This window comes from Neophocaena asiaeorientalis, unplaced genomic scaffold, assembly GCF_003031525.2.
Source record: "Neophocaena asiaeorientalis asiaeorientalis breed wild unplaced genomic scaffold, Neophocaena_asiaeorientalis_V1.1 scaffold258, whole genome shotgun sequence".
NCBI lineage: Eukaryota > Metazoa > Chordata > Mammalia > Artiodactyla > Phocoenidae > Neophocaena > Neophocaena asiaeorientalis.
This window is the reverse complement of record NW_020172591.1, coordinates 3,678,571-3,700,923: the sequence shown is the minus strand read 5'-3', so window position 1 is coordinate 3,700,923 and position 22,353 is coordinate 3,678,571. Positions and strand designations below refer to the sequence as shown.

Here is a 22,353-nt window from a genome sequence, read left to right as displayed (position 1 = left end):
TGGGACGAAGTGAGAGAGTGGCATGGAAATATATACACTACTAAATGTAAAACAGATAGCTAGTGGGAAGCAGCTGCATAACACAGGGAGATCAGCTCGGTGTTTTGTGACCACCTGGGGGGGGGGGATAGGGGGGGGGGGGGGGGGGGGATATGGGGTTATATGTATACGTATAGCTGATTCATTTTGTTATACAGCAGAAACTAGCACAACATTGTAAAGCAATTATACTCCAATAAAGATGTTAAAAAAATATTGTGAGAAGGGTTGTTCTTCAACAGACGTTAAAACTTACTCTAGAGCCACCATGACCAAATAATATAGTATAAATCAGAAATGGGTATATTGATCTGAGGATAAGAATACAAAATTTGATTAATGATCCAAGCATAAATGAGAGCCTAACATATGAGAAAGGTGGTATTTCAGTTCAGTGGAAAAAGATGCATAACTGGCTATCCATCAGGTATCCATTGTTTTGCCCCATAAATGAAAATAAATTCCAAATTGATTGAAGTTTAAATGTAAAAATAGTTTAAAATAAAAATATTAGAAAAATTTAGGAAACCTGGGGTTAGAGGAGACCTTTCTAAGCAAGACAACAAAATAAGGAATCATGAAGTAATAGAAACACACATATATATGACGACATGCGAATGTAGACATTTTCTCATGGTAAATGATATTATAAACAAAATCAAAAATAAGTCTCAGACTTGGAAAAATATTTTCACTAAGAGGATAAACTATGCTATGGAAAGGTCCCTACAAACTGATAGGAAAAACTGAAAAGGAAGAAGAAGGAGAAGGAGAAGATGAAGAAGAGGAAGAGGAAAAGAAGAAGGAAGAGGAGAAGGAAACGGAAATAAGGAAGAAGAAAATGAGGAAGAGGAGAGTGAGGGCGAGGAGGAAAAGACTCCAAGTATATAAATAGGCAAAATCACAGAAGAGGAATTCCACATGGCCATGAAACACACAAAGATATGCTCATCTTAACTAGTGGTTAGACAAATGCCAATGAAAGGAACAATGAGATATTATCACTTTCTTTAACAGAATGGCAAAGAGTAAATGAATAACGTCCAGTGCTGGTGAACATGGAAGAAATTAGGTGCTCTTGACATTTGGTTGAAGTACAAATGGCTATAGACTTTTCAGAAAAAATCTGAAAAATAATTCATTCAATAAATCTCTAGTGAACACTCTTCTAGGCACTTGGGATATATCAGGGAACAAAAGAGATGAAGATCTCACGGAGCTTTCATTCTACTGGGGAAACTAGACAATTAAAAATAGGCATATACATGAATTATAATAATATATTAGAAGCTAAAAGTACTAAAGTAAAAGAAAGAACGAAGAGCCACGTAAGAGAGAGCAAGACTTAGAGGGAGTGTTGGTAGGAAATTTAAGGAGGTGAGGGAGTGAATCTTACAGGTACCTGCGAAAGCATACCGCTAGCTGAGACACACACAGGAATGTGCCTGGCAGCTCCAAAGAACAGCAAGGAAGCTAGTGTGGCTGAACGGAGCGAAGGAGGAAATATTGACAATAGCCTAAAGGGGGCAGCGTAGAAGCAAGGCTATATAAATATTTTCCTAAATTTTTTCCTAATGTTTCTATTTTGAATTTTAATTTAAATGTTCAACCCATTTGAAATTTATTTTAGCAAAGGTCTAGCTTGCTTTCTTTCAGGTGGATAGCCAATCTATCTTTTCCCACTTCAATGAGATACCAACTTTGTCATATATTAGGGTTCCTTATATACTTGAATCAGTTCATAAAATTTATATTCTCTTTCTCAGATCTAGAGGTCAATTCTAGACCTCTAGGTCTAGAATTATATTATTTAGGGTTCCTTATATACTTGAATCAATTCATAAAATTTATATTCTCTTCCTCAGATCTAGAGGTCAATTCTTGTGCATACACTAGATGTATGGTCATGGTGGTGCTATATTAAGTAGAAGGATAAAGTTGCTGTCATCTGAAATAGGGGAGGCTATCGGTGGAACAGAATCATAGGGCAAGATCAGGAGTTCAGTTTGGAACATGTTAAGATTGACGTGTCTCTCAGACATCCACATGGAGATGTTGAGTAGGCAGTTTTCCATTCGTGTCCGGAATTTGGGAGAAAGTCTATTGGAGATCAAATTTGTGAATTTTTGACATACATGTTTGTTTTTGTTTTTGTTTTTGTTTTTTTTTGCGGTACGCGGGCCTCTCACTGTTGTGGCCTCTCCCGTTGCGGAGCACAGGCTCCGGATGCGCAGGCTCAGCGGCCATGGCTCACGGGCCCAGCCGCTCTGCGGCATGTGGGATCCTCCCGGACTGGGACACGAACCCGTGTCCCCTGCATCGGCAGGAGGACTCTCAACCACTGCGCCACCAGGGAAGCCCGACATACATGGTTTTTAAAGCCATGGGATTGTATGAGATCACCAAATAGACAGTGTAGATGGAGAAGAGAGGAAAACCGAGAACTGAACCATGGGACACTCCACATGACACAGTTGGAGAGAAGGTGAAAAACCAGCAAGGGAGGCTGAGAAAGAGTGATGGATGAGGCAAGAGGAAAACCAAGAATGAGGAATCCTGGAAGACAGGTAAAGAGAGTGTTTCAGGGAGGAGGGCATGGTCTACAGTGTCAAATGCTGCTGCTGGGTCAAGTAAGAATTGACCTTTGGATTTAGCACTGAGGAGCTCATTGATGACCTCAAAAAGAGTATTGTAGGACAGTGGTTGTAGAAAAAAACCAGACCAGAGGCAGTTTAAGAGAGAATGAGAGTTGAGGAATTCAAGACACCAAACAAGAAAATTCTTTCCAGGATTTTTTTTTTGCTATAGAGGGAACAAAGAGCTAGTGTAGGTAGTAGAGTATCTGAAGTTAAGAGAAATGTTTGGTTATGATGGGGAAAATAACGGCATGTTAGTATACTGAAGGGGATGAGTTTGTAGCAGGAAAACTTGATGATCTGGTGCAAGAGAGGGGAATTGTTGGAGCAATGTCATTCGGCAGCCAAGGGGGGATGGAATCTATGCACATGTGGAGAGATTGGCTTTAGAAGAATGGTACCTACTAAACATAAAAATGTACACAAGATTTGGCCCTTGATCCATTTTTGGAACTCTGTCCTATAGGAATAAGAGCATTACTACATAGAAAATAAGATAAACCTTGTAGCATTGGAGGGTGGGGCACTAAACAAACAAACTGAAGATCTACTGGTAGATAAATGGTCGATTATATACGATACAACACACAAGAGAACATAGTGAATCTACTTAAGGACAAATTTTAGCACCTATCTACTATACTAGAGGGCCTTCATCATCATACATTAAGAGAAAAAGGCAAGTGGCAGAATTATGTGTATGGAATGATGCCATTTTTGTTTCAAAAACAAATTCAATATGTACTTTGCTGTTTGTAAGCACCTGTGTGAACGCAGAAGATGGTGTTGAACAACCTCAAGGTGTTAAAATGATTTGAGATGGGGTAGGAATAGAGTGTGTTACTCAGAAGCTGTGTGACAAAGAAGTCATGGGTTACGCTTTTTTCTACCCCAAAGTGCCCACTCCTTAAACACATAATTAAAGTGTACCAGAGTAATCGCTTCTTTCCCTATACTCTCATTGCATTCTGTAGAAATAATCGCACTATGTCAGAAATGATTGTGTATTTGTCTGTTCATTACATGTAAAGTCTCTGTGAGCAGGGAGTTCTCTGCTTTTTTTAAAAGAAGTCTTTTTATCTGCAATAACTCAAGATGGTAAGATGCTTCAAATAGTTTTTGAATAAGGGAACGAAATTAAATGGAATTGTATAAAATGGAATATGCCTGACCTTAAACTAGTCTATTCTATGCTCTTTTAGACATGACATAATAAACACACATCTGCACTTAGAACCCCTAGTATCTGACCTGGACAAGATGACCTGGGGGATTTTCTGTAGTCATCCCTGAACTTCTCTGCATTCTCATTTTTAGATTATCAAGAAGGAGGGAAACGGAATTTTTGTTCCTATTATTGGCTATTTAGCTCTATATCAACTAAGTAGTTGGAAAAGAGCACAGAGGAAAAAGTTGAACTACTTTATTGCTATTTTGGGATATTAAATTGACTAGCTGATTTGACATTTTCTAAAAAGACTCTCCTCAATGTCATACCTGATCATTAAAAATTATTACAACCTCTCATAAAAGTCTACTTTTATAACAGGCACTCCATTCAGTACAATAGATCTGAAGCACCAAGGTATGTAAGTCCAACTAGACCAGTAGAAACAGCAGCCACAGAGGCCTTCAAACAAATACCTCAAAGAGTATCTCTGGCTCAACAAACCAACGGCAGTAGCACACATCATCAGGTGAGTCCGAAGGGGAAAAGAACAATTAAGGCACAGTTAACGGATAAAGTTTAGCTTTGAGGGGGCTCTTCCCAAGTCTACATCCTAAAGGGAAGCTGTATTCAATTTTGATATTTTTAAATTACTCCAGTGTCCATAGATACTAAGTCTCTGCCCGAAACTTCTAAATATAGCTTACTTACAGACAAGGCTTTCTTCTGCCCACAATACCTTAACTTGACTCTTCACTGTCTAAGATTCAATGTAATTAAAAAGTAGGGAAAATTAGTTCATCTGTACATAAAGAAAATGTTCAGGAATTTTCAAAGGGAAGAGATGAGAGAGGAAAGTGAAAGAAACATAAGAGGGAAGAAACTTTTTAAAAAAATCTCAGTGAAATTTTTTTCATCAAAGGAATTAGAAATGCTTCTTTTTTTTTTTTTTTTTAAGCGTACAGTCTGCAACTCCTTTATCATGTTTTCAATCAGTTGTTGACTTGCCCTCCCACGTGCAACTCCACTTGTAGGTGTCCCTTCATCAGTACAGTCAGATCCTAAGGGAGGTCTTCAAAATATAATCATCTGTGATGTTTTTCAATCATCAAAGAGAAATTCGAGTTCTCATACTGCAGTTGCTCCTGGTAGAAGTGTGAAGAGGAGCGTAAGTCTTGTGACCACCCAGGAATGAGCAGCCTATGCACTGCCTCTGGGTGAGGTTTTTCAGGTCTGTGTGCGTTTTCATCAGCAGCTCATGCAGCTGCACCACTCAGACACCCCTCACTGCACATCCAAGAACGCCTCTGGCTGGAGTGCCGGGCAGAGAGCAGGAGTTACATGTGTGGGGACAAATGAAGAGCTGCTCCATTTCCTGCTTCGAATAAAAGAAGAAAAAAAGCCATTTTCACAATGAGACAGGTTGTTTCACTTTAACATTGCTTCGTTCTGAGGCAAGAAATTTAAAAGAGGTTTTGCTTTCCCTCCTTTATTTCACTTTCTTTTTACTCCCTGTCACCTCTTTCTCATTTTTAAAGTTGCTACGGCCTATCTTTTGTATGTAATACATTTCTTTCTTTGATTCAAAAGAAAAACGTTTTTAATTATACAAATAAGACCTGAATCTGTTTGCCTTAAAGAAAGTTAAAATACTACAGATAAGGGTAAAGTCCTTTTCAGCCCTAATTCCCAGCCCACATCTGGTCCCGAGTTTTCCAGAGGTAATCTCTTTGGGGTATATCTTTGCAGACCTTATACTATGCATCCAAATATTCAAATATTCGTACATGTGTGTGCCCAAAGAAGGCAAATTGTTAGTATCTATTAAACTTAAAACCTGGGAACCTTGCACATGTATGCACAAGGAGGCATGTACCACTTTGCTCATTGCTTATAATTCTGAAAAGTTGAAAATAGCTTAGTGTCTTTCCATTGCAAATGACTAAATAAACCATGGTATCTATTCTCTGGATATACCACGGTAGGTCCATATGTGCTAACCTGAAATGCTTCTCAGTTGCATAACGATATGTACCGTATGATAACATTGATATTAATGATGTAAAGCTCACTGATTCAAAGTGATCTATGCTAGGCATGTAGAAACTGTTTGAATATTTGAATGAAGAGGCAGAGAGGCACCGGTCACTCAGAAGGGCCACAAAGAGCACGTAACAACCAGAGAATGTGACTTCAAGTCTGTAGCTCACTTTTTCTCCCTTCCCTACTCTCTTCCTCTTGTAGGCTGTTCCCATGGAAGAATGTTCTCAAGGTGGCCAGTCCCTCTTCAGATCATTTGTAGGGAGGAGAAAAGGCCACAGAGTAAAGCCACAGCTGCTTATAAATGTAGAGTAATGAAATCCAACCTCCCATTCGGAGGAGTGGGTGCCACGGGCTGGTACATGGTGCCCCAGGAGCCTGAGCCAGGCTGGGTCAAGTCAGGACTTGCTTTTGGGGTGCAATTCAGGAGCCAGACTGTGATTTGAGAGATAAGGTTTGGTGAGAAATCCTAGATGAGAACTGAGCTGATCATTATTAACTCAAAGAGACTTGGTGAATGCAAAGAGTAGTGATGAGTCCCAGTACACAAGCAATGGAAAGATAAGAAACTCAGTAGAAGGTGGAAGGTAGAAGTGAAAGATTTCTTGAGCCAAGAGAAATAAAATAACCCAGCTGCTTTTTGCAGATGCCTTTAGAGAAGGAGACGTTCTGAGCAGCAGCCTAACTCGGGCAAAAGACTACTATTACTTTTTTTTTTTTTTCTTGCGTTACGCGGGCCTCTCACTGTCGTGGCTTCTCCCGTTGCGGAGCACAGGCTCCGGACGCCCAGGCTCAGCGGCCATGGCTCACGGGCCCAGCCGCTCCGCAGCATGTGGGATCTTCCCGGACCGGGGCACAAACCTGTGTCCCCTGCATCGGCAGGTGGACTCTCAACCACTGTCCCACCAGGGAAGCCCACCAGTCACTTTTTGAAAAAGAAAATTTTTTGAAATATCATTATCATGTTATTATGAATTTTTAGGAATATGGGTTAAGTTCAACCCCAAAACTTATTTTCTCTGTTTCTCGCTTCTCTAGACCATAGTCAGCATTAGGAATGAACTGTGGAGGACTCACGAATCCATTAATGCTCTCCATAGGGACAGAAGGTAGGAACCATGTGTGGACAAATACTAACAGCAGAGACACATCAATAGCATTTTGCTTCTCTTTTAGAGGAAGAAATTCTACAAAGTTTTTACAGTGCTCTTTTTTTCTCTTTAATTTGGAAGACATTCCTTAAACAGAGAAATGCTATGATTCCAGTATGAAGGTAAAACGGGGCTTTGACTCTATTTGAGTAGTTAAGTATAACTAAAACCACCCAGATAATTACATTAAGTTTGGGGTTTTGATTGAGTGATTTTATTCCTTGAAATTTGGTTAAGCATTTTCAGTGAAGTATTGTGTATGTCTTGTGTGTGTCTTATGGCTTCTAAAATAAATCAGTACATTTCTCCAACAGTATCTAACTTTCTCGAAGATTTACTATGCTGGCTGGAAACTGTCTACCATCTTATTGTGTCTCAAAGGACTAATTATTCCTTTAAAAAATTATTTATTTATTTGGCTGTGCCAGGTCTTAGTTGCAGCAAGCGGGATCTTTAGTTGTGGTATGCAGGATCTTTTAGTTGCAACATGCAGTATCTAGTTCCCTGACCAGGGATGGAACCCAGGCCCTCTGCATTGGGAGCGTGGAGTCTTAACCACTGGACCACCAGGCAGGGAAGTCCCAGGACTAATCATCCCTTGAGTTCCTGTATCATGTTGTCATTCCTTTAGAAGACAAAATTCCTGGCTCCTCAATAAGAAGGTCCCCCTGAGGGAAGACCTTTGTTTGCAAGCACAATGCTTGGTATCTAGTAGGTGCTCAATAAATTAATGAGTAAATTATATTAATAAATACGTATTAAAATAAAAATAGGTCATCAATAAATTTACTGAGCATCCAATATATATGTGTATGTATATATATATATATATATATGATGAGATGTGCTTCACAATGCAAAAGTATGAAAGATAACGAACATTTTAAAATTTTGTGGTAACTCATGAAAAGAAGCTTAATAACACTTTTAAAGTAATCTAATAATAATTTAAATGTTAAAAATAATTTTGATCTTTTTCATGGTATAAGAAAAATAAATTAGAAATAAAATTAAGGAAAATAATATAGGAATAAAAAGGCAATTTTGAAACTTAAAATGTAGACATAAAAAGGAAAGTTTGAAATTTAATTCTTTAAAACTTAATTCTTAAAATAATTATTTCAAACAATTATTTTAAACTAGATGATTTCCTTTTATATAATTCATACCCACTACATACACCATTGGTCTCCTAGTAAGATATTTATCAACACAAAGAATACCAGTGTGAGCCTGATTAGTGAGTAAAATCTATGTGAAGGCTTTATCCCTGTTCCTGTCTGCCCCATTATTTTTATCAATGATCTGGATAAAATAGTAGAGAGCATGCATCCAAATGTGTGTGACATGATACCAAAAGGCATAGATAATAAGCTAAATGACAGTCTTGAATCACTAAGATATCAGTCTGGAATGGTGGGACAATTAATAAAGACCAAATTTTAAAAGATTAAATGCAAATCCTACAATTATAGGCCCAGGTTCACAACAAATAGCGTGGAGAGACCTGAGATATATAGTCAACTGTAAGTTCAGTAACAGCCCACAATTTGTCACTGATGATTTAAAAAGCAATGCAGTCTCAGACTACATTACAAGAAAGAGTATCATTCAATGATTAGTTATCTATTTATTACTCTATGCTAGGTGCTGATCAAGAAAAGTAATGTCCCACTGCTCTGTGTACGGTTAACTCGCCTGGTGAATTAACTTGCCTTTGTGTTTATTTGAAGACCTGGTACATGGGAGATTCAAGCTCCTTAGCTCCAAGAAGCAGAACTGCATGTAAAGATGTAAAAGTTTGGAAAGACAGATTTCAGATCATTTGAAAGGAATTATTTCTCAAATAATCTAAACTGTTTTGTTAACAGTGGATATTTACCTTGAAAGTATGGGGCTCCCAGTTGCTGGAAATATTGGCATTGGGTAAATCATGTTCACTGGAGACTCTCCGAGGATTTCTCCACTAAAACAAACAAACAAACAAAAAATAGAGTAGAAAAGAGCTGCACCTCTCATAGGGCTTTCCCTACTTTCACCTGGATTGTGGAAGGATGGGAACGCATGTCTTCTAGATGTTCAAACATCGTGGATGGGCCAGAAAGGAGGAAGGGGATGTGGGTGATAGACAGCATGGGAGAAAGATAAACTGATGTCACTACTGGTCATAACAAGCACAGCACTCTAAGTATAGAAAATACTGTCTAGAGAGGCCTTCTGAGAATGTTTCTTTGTTGTCTGCTATATAAAATCCCTGGGCTGACTCCTTTCTGAAAAGTCCATCATAAAGAAGTGCTTGAAACTCCAATTACAATCAAGGATTTTAGAATCAGACTCCTTTTTCACCTGTGTGGCTGCCTGGAAGTTTGAGAGCCATCTTTTAGAGATGCCTGCTTTGGATAGGAGCCCCAGCTAAATTCCAAGACCTCTCCAAGATCTGGGGCAATTAAGAATTTCAAAGGCTCTAACATTGAGAAATGTTGTTGCATTTCCTACCAGGGAGCCCATTTCTACAACTTCCACAAATATGACCACAGCACTGGTCAAAGAATAAGATTGTACTTTAGAAAGCCAATTTTCACTGTATACATACACTGTAACAGGAACTAGTTTAGGCCTGGGCCTGGGGATATGGCAAGAAGCAAAACAGAAAAAAAGTTGCTAGAATAAAGAGACAATAAACAATTAGTAATAGAGTAAGTAAGATATAAGTAAAATAACAAGTAAAACAGGTAGTATGTCATATAAAGTGACTGTGCAGAAGTCTGAAGGCTCAAGACTAACTCAAAATCTAAGATCACATCATGTTCTGTAGCAATTAGACATGGCAAAAATCCATGGAGACAAGGAGATGGGAAGGACTAGGGAAGGAGATGGGAGGTGATGGAGGCGAGGTTAGGAGTTCTGGTTTGCAGTTTCAAGTAGAGCAGTGAGGGAGAGCCTCACTGAGAGTATGATGGTGACCAAAGACTTAAAGATGAGGGGATGAGCTGGGCAAGAACCTGGGGGAAGGAGGCATTGGGGGCCAAAAGAGCCAACTCTGAGGGGAGAACATGCCCAGTGTGTTCGAAGAGTTGCCAGAAGCTCTGTGTGGCTGAAGAACAGACAGTGAGTAAAAGAAAGCAGAGATGAGGTCAGGGAGGGAAGCGGAGGGTCTTGGCCATTTTGTTCAGCTTTGGCTGCCTCTATAAGAACTTTGGTTTATTCTAAATAAGGAGGGGAACATTGGAGGGCTTTGAGCAGAGGAGTAACATGGTCTGATTTATGGGTTTTCTTTGTGGTTCTTTTCTTTAAATTTTTAAAGAGATTTTTTTTTTGGATGTGGACCGTTTTTAAAGTCTTTATTGAATTTGTTACAATATTGCTTGTTTTATGTTTTGGTTTTTTGGCCACGAAGCATGTGGGATCTTAGCTCCCTGACCAGGGATCGAACCCGTATCCCCTGCATAGGAAGGCGAAGTTTTAACCACTGGACCTCCAGGGAAGCCCCCTGCCTTATGTTTTAAAAGAATTACCCTGACTACTTGGTTCATTCTGAAACCAGTGAACAACTAGACTTAGGAAGAGAAACCAAGACCCACAATTCACAAATTGCATCATTGTTCCCTCCCTGTGGTCTTGGTCGGGTTTTAGGTATTTAGCCATGACATGTATGCTATCATTCTAAATGGAGTGTTTCTGGACAAAAGGATAATGAATAAAGTCAATATTTGCATTTAAGGAGTTGCTGAAGGTATGCTGTCAAAAGTAATGCATAACATGCATGATGAGTTTTTGAAAACACCTCTAAAACCAATGAAATTCTTGGGGGAATTGTGTATATAATAGACACGAAGGACAGCTGTACATGGTGAACAAACAGTTTAAAGCAGGATTGATCAATGTTAGGTAATAGTCAAGGCGCAGGCTACTCCGGCATCTTCTCCCAGAGAGGACCCAGGGTACATCTCGCTAGGGCTCTTGCATCTTGCTGTGCTGATCTCTTGCCCTTCCAACCCACTCAGACCTGTCCTCTTTGCAGGCTCCTTAAAAAACAGTTAAACCAATACAAAGACAAGCTGCAAGCCATATATGCCTGCCAGGAAGAAAAGAGTTGCAGATTTGAAACAAAGATTCACGAACTCACAACCAACCAGGACAGTCTGTGGACGAAGCTACAGCTAATGGGACAGAATCTACAGGTATAGAATGTGGGAGACACTGGCCATCTGGGCCGTCTGAAAGTCTGACCTAGAATCTTCTGGCTGAGGGTCGGCTGCAGCCTGAGGCTTTGCACCTCACTCTGATCGGCCTCTTCCCTTTCCCTCTTCTCTCCATACCCTGACCAACTCCCCTTTTCATCAGCCAGACGATATCTTCCACTTTTGCGAAGGAAGTGCCATCGGGAGAGAACAGCATCGGTACCATTTAGAAACAATAGACCTGAGGCAAAGAGGTTCTTTATAGCATTGAGCCTTAAACCTTTAGTCTCAGCATCCCTTTTAGAGACTTACAATTTTTTGAGGATCCCAAGGAGCTTCTGTGGGTTATATCTATTGCTGTTTACCCTAATCAAAATTAAAACTGATAAGTGGTTTTAAAATAAATTTATTAACTAATTTGAAAATGCAAATAATAAATCCATTATATATGGAACATTTTAAAATAGTAATTATATATATTTATATGTATTTAATGAGAAGACTGGCATTGTTTTACGTGTTTTACAAATCTCTTTAATGGCTGGCTTCAGAAAAGACAGCTGCATTTTTCCTAACTGCTTCAGCATTTGATCTGTTGCAAGATGTTCTGGCTGAAGAATATGAAAACATATGGCCTCACACAGATTTGCAGTTGAAAAAAAGAGGAGTATTTTAATAGCCTTTTCAGATAATTGGAGACCTTCTTTGATACTACACCAAAACATGATAAATGATTGTTTTTTAAAGGATGGTTGCAATATTGAATCTGAAACCATATCTCTTTCGCACCGTGTTTCATTAAAATACAATATTCTGTTGTGCTTTTTGAATGAATCTTCTATCCAGGCATGATTTTATACCATCATACACTGGTCATTTGGAAGTTCACCAAGCTATGCCGAACTTCCTAATGCTCACCCATTTTTACATTTAATGTAAAAATCATTAAAAAATCATATTCATTAATACTACCATGAATCTCATCAGAAAAGTCTTTAAGAATTGGAAAGCAAGCAAGCTCATGGTAGTGGATGCAAGTTTTCCAAAATTCTAATTTTTGCTTAAAAGCTCAACTGTTAAAATTGGCAACACATATCATTGTTTTCCTTACTGTCACAGTCTCACTTCATTCATTTTTGAAAAAATGTTTGCCAAATAACCGTCTAATTCTTTTGCACAAGAGGCAATTTTTATATTTCAGTAAACATAAGAAGTGTTTTATGCATAGTTCCCATTTCATCACATATAATATTAAGAAGACATGTGCTACTAAGAAAAATAAGAATTTTTGCTACACCTTCAAGAATAGTCTTTTTTTTCTTTTTTATTGAAGAATAATTGATTTACAATGTTGTGTTAGTTTCAGGTGTACAGCAAAGTGATTCAGTTATACATAAATACATATATTCTTTTTCAGATTCTTTTCCATATAGTTTATTATGAGATATTGAATATAGTTCCCTGTGCTATACAGTAGGCCCTTGCTGTTTCTCTATTTTATTTACAGTCGTGTGTATTTTCTAATTTATCCCTCCCCCCACTTCCCCTTTGGTAACCATAAGATTGTCTTCTATGTCTGTGCGTCTGTTTCTGTTTTGTAAATAAGTTCATTTTTTTTTAGATTCCACAAATAAATGATGTCATATGACATTTGTCTTTCTCTGACTTCACTTAGCCTAATCATCCCTAGGTCCATCCATGTTGCTGCAAATGGCATTATTTCATTCTTTTGATGGCTGAGTAATATTCCATTGTGTATATATACCACATCTTCTTTACCCATTCATCTGCATCAAGGATATTCTTAAGAGGCGCTGCCTTTTTTTTTAACTGCAAGTGCACGATGGTAAGAATACCATCACTACTAGCACTGCTTGGTGATGCTGCCTTGATGTGTGGTAAACACCAACAACTTTAGCTTTACTTACTCTTGATTTTGTACCATCAGTGCAAATGTCAACACAATGAAGAGGCAAATAACCTCTAAGTGTTATTGTGAAAATGATTTTGACCTCATGGACCCCTGAAAGGGTCTCGGGGACCTCCAGGAGTCTGTGGACCACACTTTGAGGGCTGTGCTGTGCAGAGAGCACCCCCCCCCCCCCAGATTTTATTCCTATGGCTTATTATGAAACCCCTCACAACATACCTACCTAAATGGATCATTATGAATGTTTTATTGTAATACTTTTTAGCTATCAATCCAAGATATCCTGACATTTCCAGATATTCCTTATGATATTTTTAGAACCTGAGCTTTCAGAACCTAGCATTTCCCCAAATTCCTTGTGATTATTCTCTGTGATGTTTTAGAATCTGAGCTGTTCTACCTTTAGGTTGACATTGAATTAACAGCATAAAATAAAATTAACAGCAATGTATCTAGAGACAAAAAAGAAAATCTTGCATTAAAATTTCCTATTGGAATATTAAAATTTAATGCATAATGAAAAAGTAAGATAAATGTTCATTTCTTCATAAATAAAGTTTTCTTTACCCAGGCAGTGTTGCAGCCCCTTCATCCTTCATCTTCCTGGCAAAATGTGGTTGCCAAGCGTGACCATGGAAATGGTGAAGAAAGTTTTCAGAGGGGAGGAGAGTCTTCCCAGATCAAGGGTGCCACTGAGGATGGTTCAAAAGAGGAAACACTTCCTAAGTCCACTGTGACTGATGGAAGTTACCAAGGTCCAGCACATGCAGAACATGTTCTACCAAACGCAGAATCACCAGAGGCCATTTTGCAGCCAAGGTCAACGCAAAGCACCAGGGCACGAAGCCAAGCACAAAAGACCTCGAAAGAAATCTTTAGTTCCCTACCCAGTTCCCAGGAAGGACTGCTGCAGGACGCCTCCCAAATTGCTCCTGCTGAAATGAACAGTCCTGCCCTGGCACCTGTGGAAAGGAAAGGGGCAGTTAACATCCAGGAGGGAAAGGATGAGCTGGAGGAAGAGGAACTGCAAGAATTGTTGTCAAAACTCATGGATGCCTTCACTCTAGAAATGCCTTCAGGTAAGATTTTACACAATCACTAGAGATAGTGATGGCCACGGAGTTAGGCTGCCTTTTAAAACACTTGATTCTATAGCTCTGTATTAGCCCTACAGCTACGATTCATCTAGTGGGTAACAGAGTTGTGAGTCTTTTGGACATTAATAATCTCTCTGAACTTGATTTCTAGTGTTGCCTAATTGATGGGGTTATTGTGAGAATTAAAAGTGATAAGCCATATGAAGTTTTAGTATAGCACCTGGCACATACCAAGAATTCAATAAATACCTATTATTTTGTTATTGCAATTGTTATTATCAATAGTACTAAAACATATATAACTGGGCAGCCTGATGTTACCATTTCTAGATAATTGATTAAGGTCTCTGTATGATTAATAATACCATCATCATCATCACCTTCATAAGTTATGTCTCATTGTTAAACCTAAAAGCTCTTTTTATTAATACTTCTTTATTATAGCTATCCTGTTTTACAGTGACATTGTCTTACTTATAGAGTATTTTGTCATCTTAATATATCTATATCTGTATCCATTTCTTTTTAAGAAAGTGTAAGATCTTTTATGTTGGTGTGATCATATAGAGACTAAAACAAGGTGATAAAACAAGGATAACATTCTCATGCGTTTCTGCATCAAAGAAGGCCTTCCCAAAATATTTCTGAGTTGGTGTATTAGATTGCTAAGACTGCCATAATGAAGTATCACAGATCGGGTGGTTTAAACAATGAAAAAAATTTTTTTCTCACGCTCCTGGAGGCTGGAAGTCTGAGATCAAGGTGTCAGCAGTGTTGGTATCTTCTGAGGCCTCTCTCCTTGGGCTGTAGATGGCTGTCTTCTCCTTGTGTTTTCATACCATTTTTCCCTCTGTGCAGGTCCCTATCCAAATTTCCTCCTCTTATAAGGACACTACTCGTACTGGTTTAGGATCCAACCACATAAACTCCATTTCATTTAATTAACTCTTTAAAGACTCTATCTCCAAATACAGTCACATTTGGAGATACTGGGAGTGGGACTTCAGTATATGAATTTGGGGAGGGAGACACAATTCAGCCCATAATAGTTGGTGAGTTATAAAATGGGAACATGATAATGTCAGTTATATATTGAACTGGGTAGAGCCAAGTCAATGAAGTAATTACTTGGTGATTCTAAAAATATCTACTGTGAAGAGAGTTGGAATTATAATCCTGTATTAGAGAAAACAAGATCACAAAGATACCAGAAGCATGTTCAGGCTGCCTGAGACAAAGACTGGATGAGAACTCCCTGTGCCTGATTCTTAGGCCAACACAAGATTACACCCACTTATTTCCATCTAAACATCAGTGGGGTCATAGTGAGTATTCAAAGCAAAGTCAATATCCACTTGACCTTTTTAGGAAAATTTCACATAAAAATTTGACTTTTATTTTAGAAACTATTTTAGGATTTCACATATTCATCTCATTTTTATTTTTTGTTTCTCCAATTGAGTTTATGAAAGCTGTTGATTTTTAAAATATTGTATTGGGTCAGCCCTCACAAATGTAGTAGGCTATATTGTACATTTCAGATTCCTAATAGACTAGGTCTACTACACATATTTGGGAGACAATATCTCAGCACTGCATGCAGTTTGATACCTAAAAGATCCATGCATATTTTAAGTAACTTTATCAAGGTCTATACATATAAATGTATCTGTATCTATATATACACCCATCATTATATCATTTAAAGGGAAATCATGAAAAGGCAAAGTTTATTTTTAAATTTAGATAATGCAATAATGTATAAAGATGCAGTCAGCATTATCCAATCTTGTGGATAATATAAAAAATATATTCTCAAAAAATTTACCTCTGCTTCCATTTACGATTTAAATAGAACCATTGAGATGTTTCTGTAGGTAGTATGCATTATTACGCAAAAGTGCTTATGATATTAGCAGGGAAGTGCATCTTTCCCTTTTTGTTATTATACTGCATTGTATACTTTGTGATAATTCAGTGAGTACTAATTGACAAGATTTGAATGTATAGTCATTTCTTTTATATCAGTTTTATTTCTTTGAGGCTTTTAAGCATAGGATCTATGTTAATCTTCATGGCTAATATCTACATTTATTAAACATTGCCATTCTTCACTCAAATATTTCTTACTAAGTTTGTATCCTTATTCAATCAGGTATTGAATATGATTCTGTTGGTAAACTCTACTTAGCCACTGGCAATATGCATTATAAAAATACACCCCGTAATTTATGCATGCTTATCAAAATCACAGCAAACATAATCAGAGACAGAAATGTGATAACCACACATATGAAGATGTGGAAAGGCAAACAAACTAAATTAAGGTATTGGTCATTTTTGTTTTATTTCTATCTCTGTTACAGATACCTCAGATAACAGCAGGAAGTTTCTAATCGTTTTACTGCCCCTGTTTTTTATTTTTTAATTTGAGAATTGTTGGAAAAATTAGAAAGATCTATTGTTTGTAATATACTAAGATTTGCTCAGACTGTCAACATATTCACCCAGTGTGTGATTATCCTTGTAGCTGACTAGCTTTTTGAATTGGAGCTTTGCTAAGGAGTCAACACATTTTGGAAATTAAGATGAACTTTATATGACTTAAGACTTAATAAGACGAAAACGGCAAGCATGATGGTCAGTTTGGGGGCAGTTGTTGACATTAACTGAATAGAGTCTTTCAATATCAAGATCTAGGATAATAGGATTTCAGGAGACCCTGAGAGCTTAATGGAAAAGAGAAAGTGTGTAGAAGGGGTTCCCCAAACCTCTTTAAATTCCACATGTTGGACTGAAAATCAGTAGCAAACATTTTGTTCAAATTTGCAGTAAAGGAATTAGATTTGAAAGAGCATCTAACACTACTTGCTTCTGTGGTGACAAAAAAAAAACAAAACTTAATGCTCTAGTCTTACTTTCTCATTAAATTATTTTCTTTCCCTTTCTGAGCGAAATTTCCTACTTACATCTCTGAAATTCTTTCCCCAGCTTCTCTTCCATCCCTCTTTGCCATCCGTTTACCACAGTAGGTTTCAAGGATGAGAAGGGAAGGTGAGGGAGTGATGATGGGATTAGCAGGGCATGGTTGAGGGTGGGGATGTGGAAGAATTATTCCTGTTCCTTTGTTTCCCACCTGCAACCATCATCTAAACTATTATTTTAAATAATCAGAAGATAAAGTTTGGACTTTAGCAGGTTATAGAAAAAGAAGGAGCAGTGCTTTAGCAACCACAGGTAAGAGAAGTTCAACACTGGATCTTTATCTCACTTATTTAGAAGGTAGACTTCTCAAATGCTGCCTGGGAATCCTAAGGATATATGCTGAACGCTTAGTGAAACTTTCTCTCTCTGATATATATATATGTACATATATATACACACACACATATATATATGAAAAAGTAGAAGTAATTTTTCTTGATGGGAAAAGATACACAAGAGTTCCAGCATTAAGCTCCATGAAGGTAGAAAAAGATGTCTCGTTGGTTCATCCTTCATTCACTCATTCATTCAACAAATAGCCATCAAGATCTAATTATGTGCCAAGAGCTGTGCTTGATGCTGGGCATTCGTTTTGAAAGGGGTAAATTTATGTTTTTAAAACACTTTGTCATTGTGTAGAAGCGGCTTGGAGAAGGGCAGGTGGTGGCGGCTTGGACTTGGTAGATTGTCGTACGCTTATTGCTATAAGGAAAGCTGGGAAAGCTGAGATGGAGGAAGGTCAGCAAATCAAGAATTCTGTTTTGAACACATTAAGTGTGAATTGCTTGGAGACATCCAGATGGAAATAGCGGAGTGATGGTCAACATGTACAATCTGGAGCTCAAGGTCTTAGTCCAGAGTAGACATTCAATACATATTGGTTTGCTTCATTAATTATTATTATAAGGAAGACATGGGCTCAGTATTTCAATTGCCAGAAGAGTAATCATAGAGTAGATAATCTAATACTTTTAAACCTCTATACCCATCATTCTGATAGCCTTCTCTCACATCCCAAATTCATTCAGAGACCAGATAGATTGTTAACTACATTCAAGTGAATTATTCTCCGACGTGATTTCCTCTGGACTGTTGATCTCACAGGTTTGTCTATCTAACACCTCACTAGGCCTCTGACTATATTCTATATTAATTCAGTCCCTATATGTATGGAATTCCAAGTTCATGCCAAGCAATGTGCTTGGTGTTAGGTGCATATCTTTGGCTAGTTTTAACATTTCAAGGGACTGGAGCTTAAAAATAAAACAACCAAACAAGAAAAAAAGAACAGATGTATGAAATGAATTATTGCTTCTCTATTTCTTTGTTATATTTAAAGTTTTTATAACTGTGGGCTGAGGAATAGAATATCCTAAAATAAGTTTGCCTCTGGACAAAGTTTTTTATTCAGGCAATAAAATATTATTTATTCAAGGTCCTTGTAGTTCTGGAGCAGTGTTAGAGAATAGACATTAAAACGACATGAACCCTCTCTTATGTTCAACAGAAAACAGCACAGATGGAGCCATAATAAATCATGGAACTAAAGTGTATAACAAACTAAGCCTTTACATGTTTTTATTTCCTGTGATCTTATTTTTTTAATTATACAAACAATATTATACAGCATGCTCATTGTAAAATTAAAATGCCTAAGTGCACATGTTTTTCAAAAATGAATCCATCATCATGTCCTTCACTCCCTGTCACCTGTTTCTCAGAGGTAAAATATGTTGGCAGTTTAGTGAGTTTTTCCTTCAGACTTTTTTCTTTGCATATATGTGTCTTTACTTTCTCAACATAAGTTAGGTTGTACTTGTTTTGCTTTTTCCACTTGACAAAATATCTTAGACATTGGGCAATGTCATTTTTTAAGTGCTGCATAATATCCCAGGGTATAAATATACCATAATGTATTTATTGGTGTGTAATTCAGTGGCTCCCAATTTTTTATTATCATAAGAATGTTTTGATGAGTACTCTTATAGCATATATCTTTGTACTCATATGTAAATATCTCTGTAGGATCAATTCTTAGAAATGGAACTTTTAGCTTAAAAATTATGCGTATCCAACTTTTGGTTAATAACTGCCAAATTGTAGAGCTTTCTACAACACAATTCCTATTACAATAGGTCATAGGGGACCACTCAAACCATTAATCAGTAACTATAGAGCAGAGGTCTCAGAGCATCTTCCCTAGGCCAGCAGCATCCGTATCACCTGGGAACTTATGAGAAGCACAATTTCTTGGGCCCCATCCCTGACGTATTATGGTAGTCAGAGTTCTCCAGAGCAACCGAACAAACAGGATGTATATATAGATATAGAATGAGATTCATTTAAAGGAATTGGCCCACATAATTATGGAGGCTAGCAAGTCTAAAGATCAGTAGTCAGCAAGCTGGAGGCCCAGAGGAGCCAATGTGTAGTTCCAATGCAAAAGCAGGCAGGCTCGAGCCTTAGAAAGAGCTGATATTTCCTTTTGAGTCCAAAGGCAGAAGAAAACATGTCTCGCCTGGAATACAGTAAGGCAGAAGGAATTCTCTTACTCAGACTTTTTGTTCTATTCAAGCCTTCAGTTGATTGGACAAGGTCCATCCCATTAGGGAGGGCAATCTGCTTTTACTCTGTCTACCAATTCAAATGTTAACCTCATCCAGAAACACCTTCACAGACACACCAAGAATAATGTTTGAACAAATATCTGGACACCACAGTCTAATCAAATTGACACATCAAATTAACCATCATGTATTCTGAATCAGAACTCTGAGGGTGGGACCTAGCAATGTATTTTAACACTGTCCAGATGATTTTAACATACACCAGAATCTGAAAACCACTGCTCTAGACTGGGCTTTCTGGCTACTCAGATTCGTGCTTGAAGTTATGGGAAAATGCTCTTTAAGAACCCACAACTTGGGCTTCCCTGGTGGCGCAGTGGTTGAGAGTCTGCCTGCCGATGCAGGGGACACAGGTTCGCACCCCGGTCCGGGAGGATCCCATGTGCTGCCGAGCAGCTGGGCCCGTGAGCCATGGCCGCTAGGCCTGCGCGTCCGGAGCCTGTGCTCCGCAGCAGGAGAGGCCACAACAGTGAGAGGCCCGCGTACCGCAAAAAAAAAAAAGAACCCACAACTTGGTTGAATTAGTAATTGATCATGGTAAATGATACCCATCTCATTTGCAAGCTAGCTTAGAGAAAGGGCATTGCCATCAGGAACTGCAGAGAGATGGATTTTATTTCTTCTCTGTGCTAGAGCTTTATTAAGATCGGCTTGAGAACCTACAGGTGCTTTCTCTGAAGGACTTTCCTGTTTGTTGTTTTCAGACCTGCAATCTTCAGTAAATATGGACCTGTATTGTGGAGCTGAGCGAGTATGCAGGGCCTTCTCTGCCCTTGTTGATCAGATCACTTTGCCCAACTTGAAGTGAAAAAGAGTCCAGACTCAAAGGCCCCTTGTGGTGATGACGAAACATGTTTTCAAAATCTGTACTAAAAGAACTAAACCTTCTACCTCTTTCTCAATAGTCTGGCATGAAGCATGAAGAAAATTTTATTTTTTAATGTCTCTACACGTGTCTTTGTTCTTCAGAGTAAAGTCCTGGGAATGAGGAGTGATAGAGGAAAATGGAAAGAAGGAGCCAAGTCAAATCCAGATGTGCTGCATTTCCAATAAAGGCCCTTTCTTTGAATACATTGGTAGTAATATTCAAGTGTGTGATCTACAGGAATTCATGCAACTAACCTCTTCCATATCTGAATTACCGAACTGATGACCTAATATTCTATCTAGATGCTCCTGCTGGAGAATAGGCTTGGCAAAGAACTAAATACACACACACACACACACACATATGTGCATATCAGACACGCACTTGAGTGTATGCAGATCTGGTGAGATCTGAATGAACTCTGTGGATCGTCAATCTTCCTGTTGTGTTATTGTACTATAGTTACGCAAGACGTTACTATGAAGGGAAACTGGATGAAGGGTATACAGGATGTCTCTGTATTATCTCTTACAACGTATACGAATCAGCAATTATCTCAGAATAAATTTATTTTAAAAACATGAATGTTTCTCACTAAAACCCCACATTCATTGAATCTGGCCAAAGTACTTGTGTGCCTCCATCCTCTGTATATATGATTAGGGTATAGATGCTTAATAATGTCCAAAGTAGTAGCTAAAATCTTTTGACTGTGAGAGCACTTAGCTTCTAAGCACCATGTATGTATTAATACTAATTTAAACCTCACAACAAACCTGGTAAGTAGATATCTCTTTTTATGAGACAACTGAGGCACAGAGAGGGTCAGTAACTTGTCCAAAGTCGTTTGGTCACTACTTGACAAAGTTGAGATTCGAACCCAGCTCCTAAGCCTGTATTCTAACCACTGCTTGCACTTCCTCTAAATAAATATTGTTACGGTTCCATTGTTTCACCTGTTTTCTTGATGTGCAGTCCATATTACATTCAGAGAGGCTCTGGGCTCTTATTTATATGATCCATAACTTCTAGTAATGTTTCCAGAGTGAAATAATGTCCAACTGGGTAGGATTAAGACTAGGTTACCCCTGTTCAGTCTCATCCTAATCTTTTTGAATTTGTTTTTCAGCCTATCATGAATTTTTTATTTTGGTTTTGTTGTTCAACGTATTCACTCTCCTTCTTACTTATTCCAGCTTGTTCCTTACAAGTTTGTTAAGTATGCCCCAGAGCACTGGTCAGCAAACTACAGCCCATAGGCCAAATCTGCCCACTGCCAGTTTTGTGCAGGCTGTGAAATTATTACATTTAAAAAATAATAATTGAAAAAAATCAGATGAGGAGTAATATTTTGTAACAGTTGAAAATGACATGGAGTCAAATTTCAGTGTCCGCCAGCCAAGTTTTAAAATTGGAACACCGCCGTGCTCATGTATTTACATATTATCTACAGCTGCTTTAATTCTACAAAGACAGAACTGATTAGTTGCGCCAGAGACTGGATGGCCCACAAAGCATCAGAAAAAATTGGCAGCCCCCGTTGTGTAGTACCAAGGTGTGGGAGGAGCAAGGGGCAGGCATCTCTTCAGCGATTTATAAGAGGTAATGAGTTTATATAATGGTTTTTAAGA

At 38.1% G+C, this 22,353-nt stretch overlaps 1 protein-coding gene across 1 annotated transcript in view; it reads left to right on the top strand.

The window, feature by feature from the left end:
- The window catches only part of DYTN (dystrotelin), a 50,884-nt gene extending 30,222 nt beyond the window's left edge, over positions 1-20,662 (top strand). The window contains exons 10-12 of the mRNA XM_024738291.1: positions 11,056-11,215; positions 13,717-14,224; positions 20,559-20,662. Of these exons, the coding sequence (XP_024594059.1) occupies positions 11,056-11,215; positions 13,717-14,224; positions 20,559-20,662 (772 nt within the window). The remainder of the gene's footprint in view (positions 1-11,055; positions 11,216-13,716; positions 14,225-20,558) is intronic.
- The last annotated feature ends 1,691 nt before the right edge of the window (positions 20,663-22,353 follow it).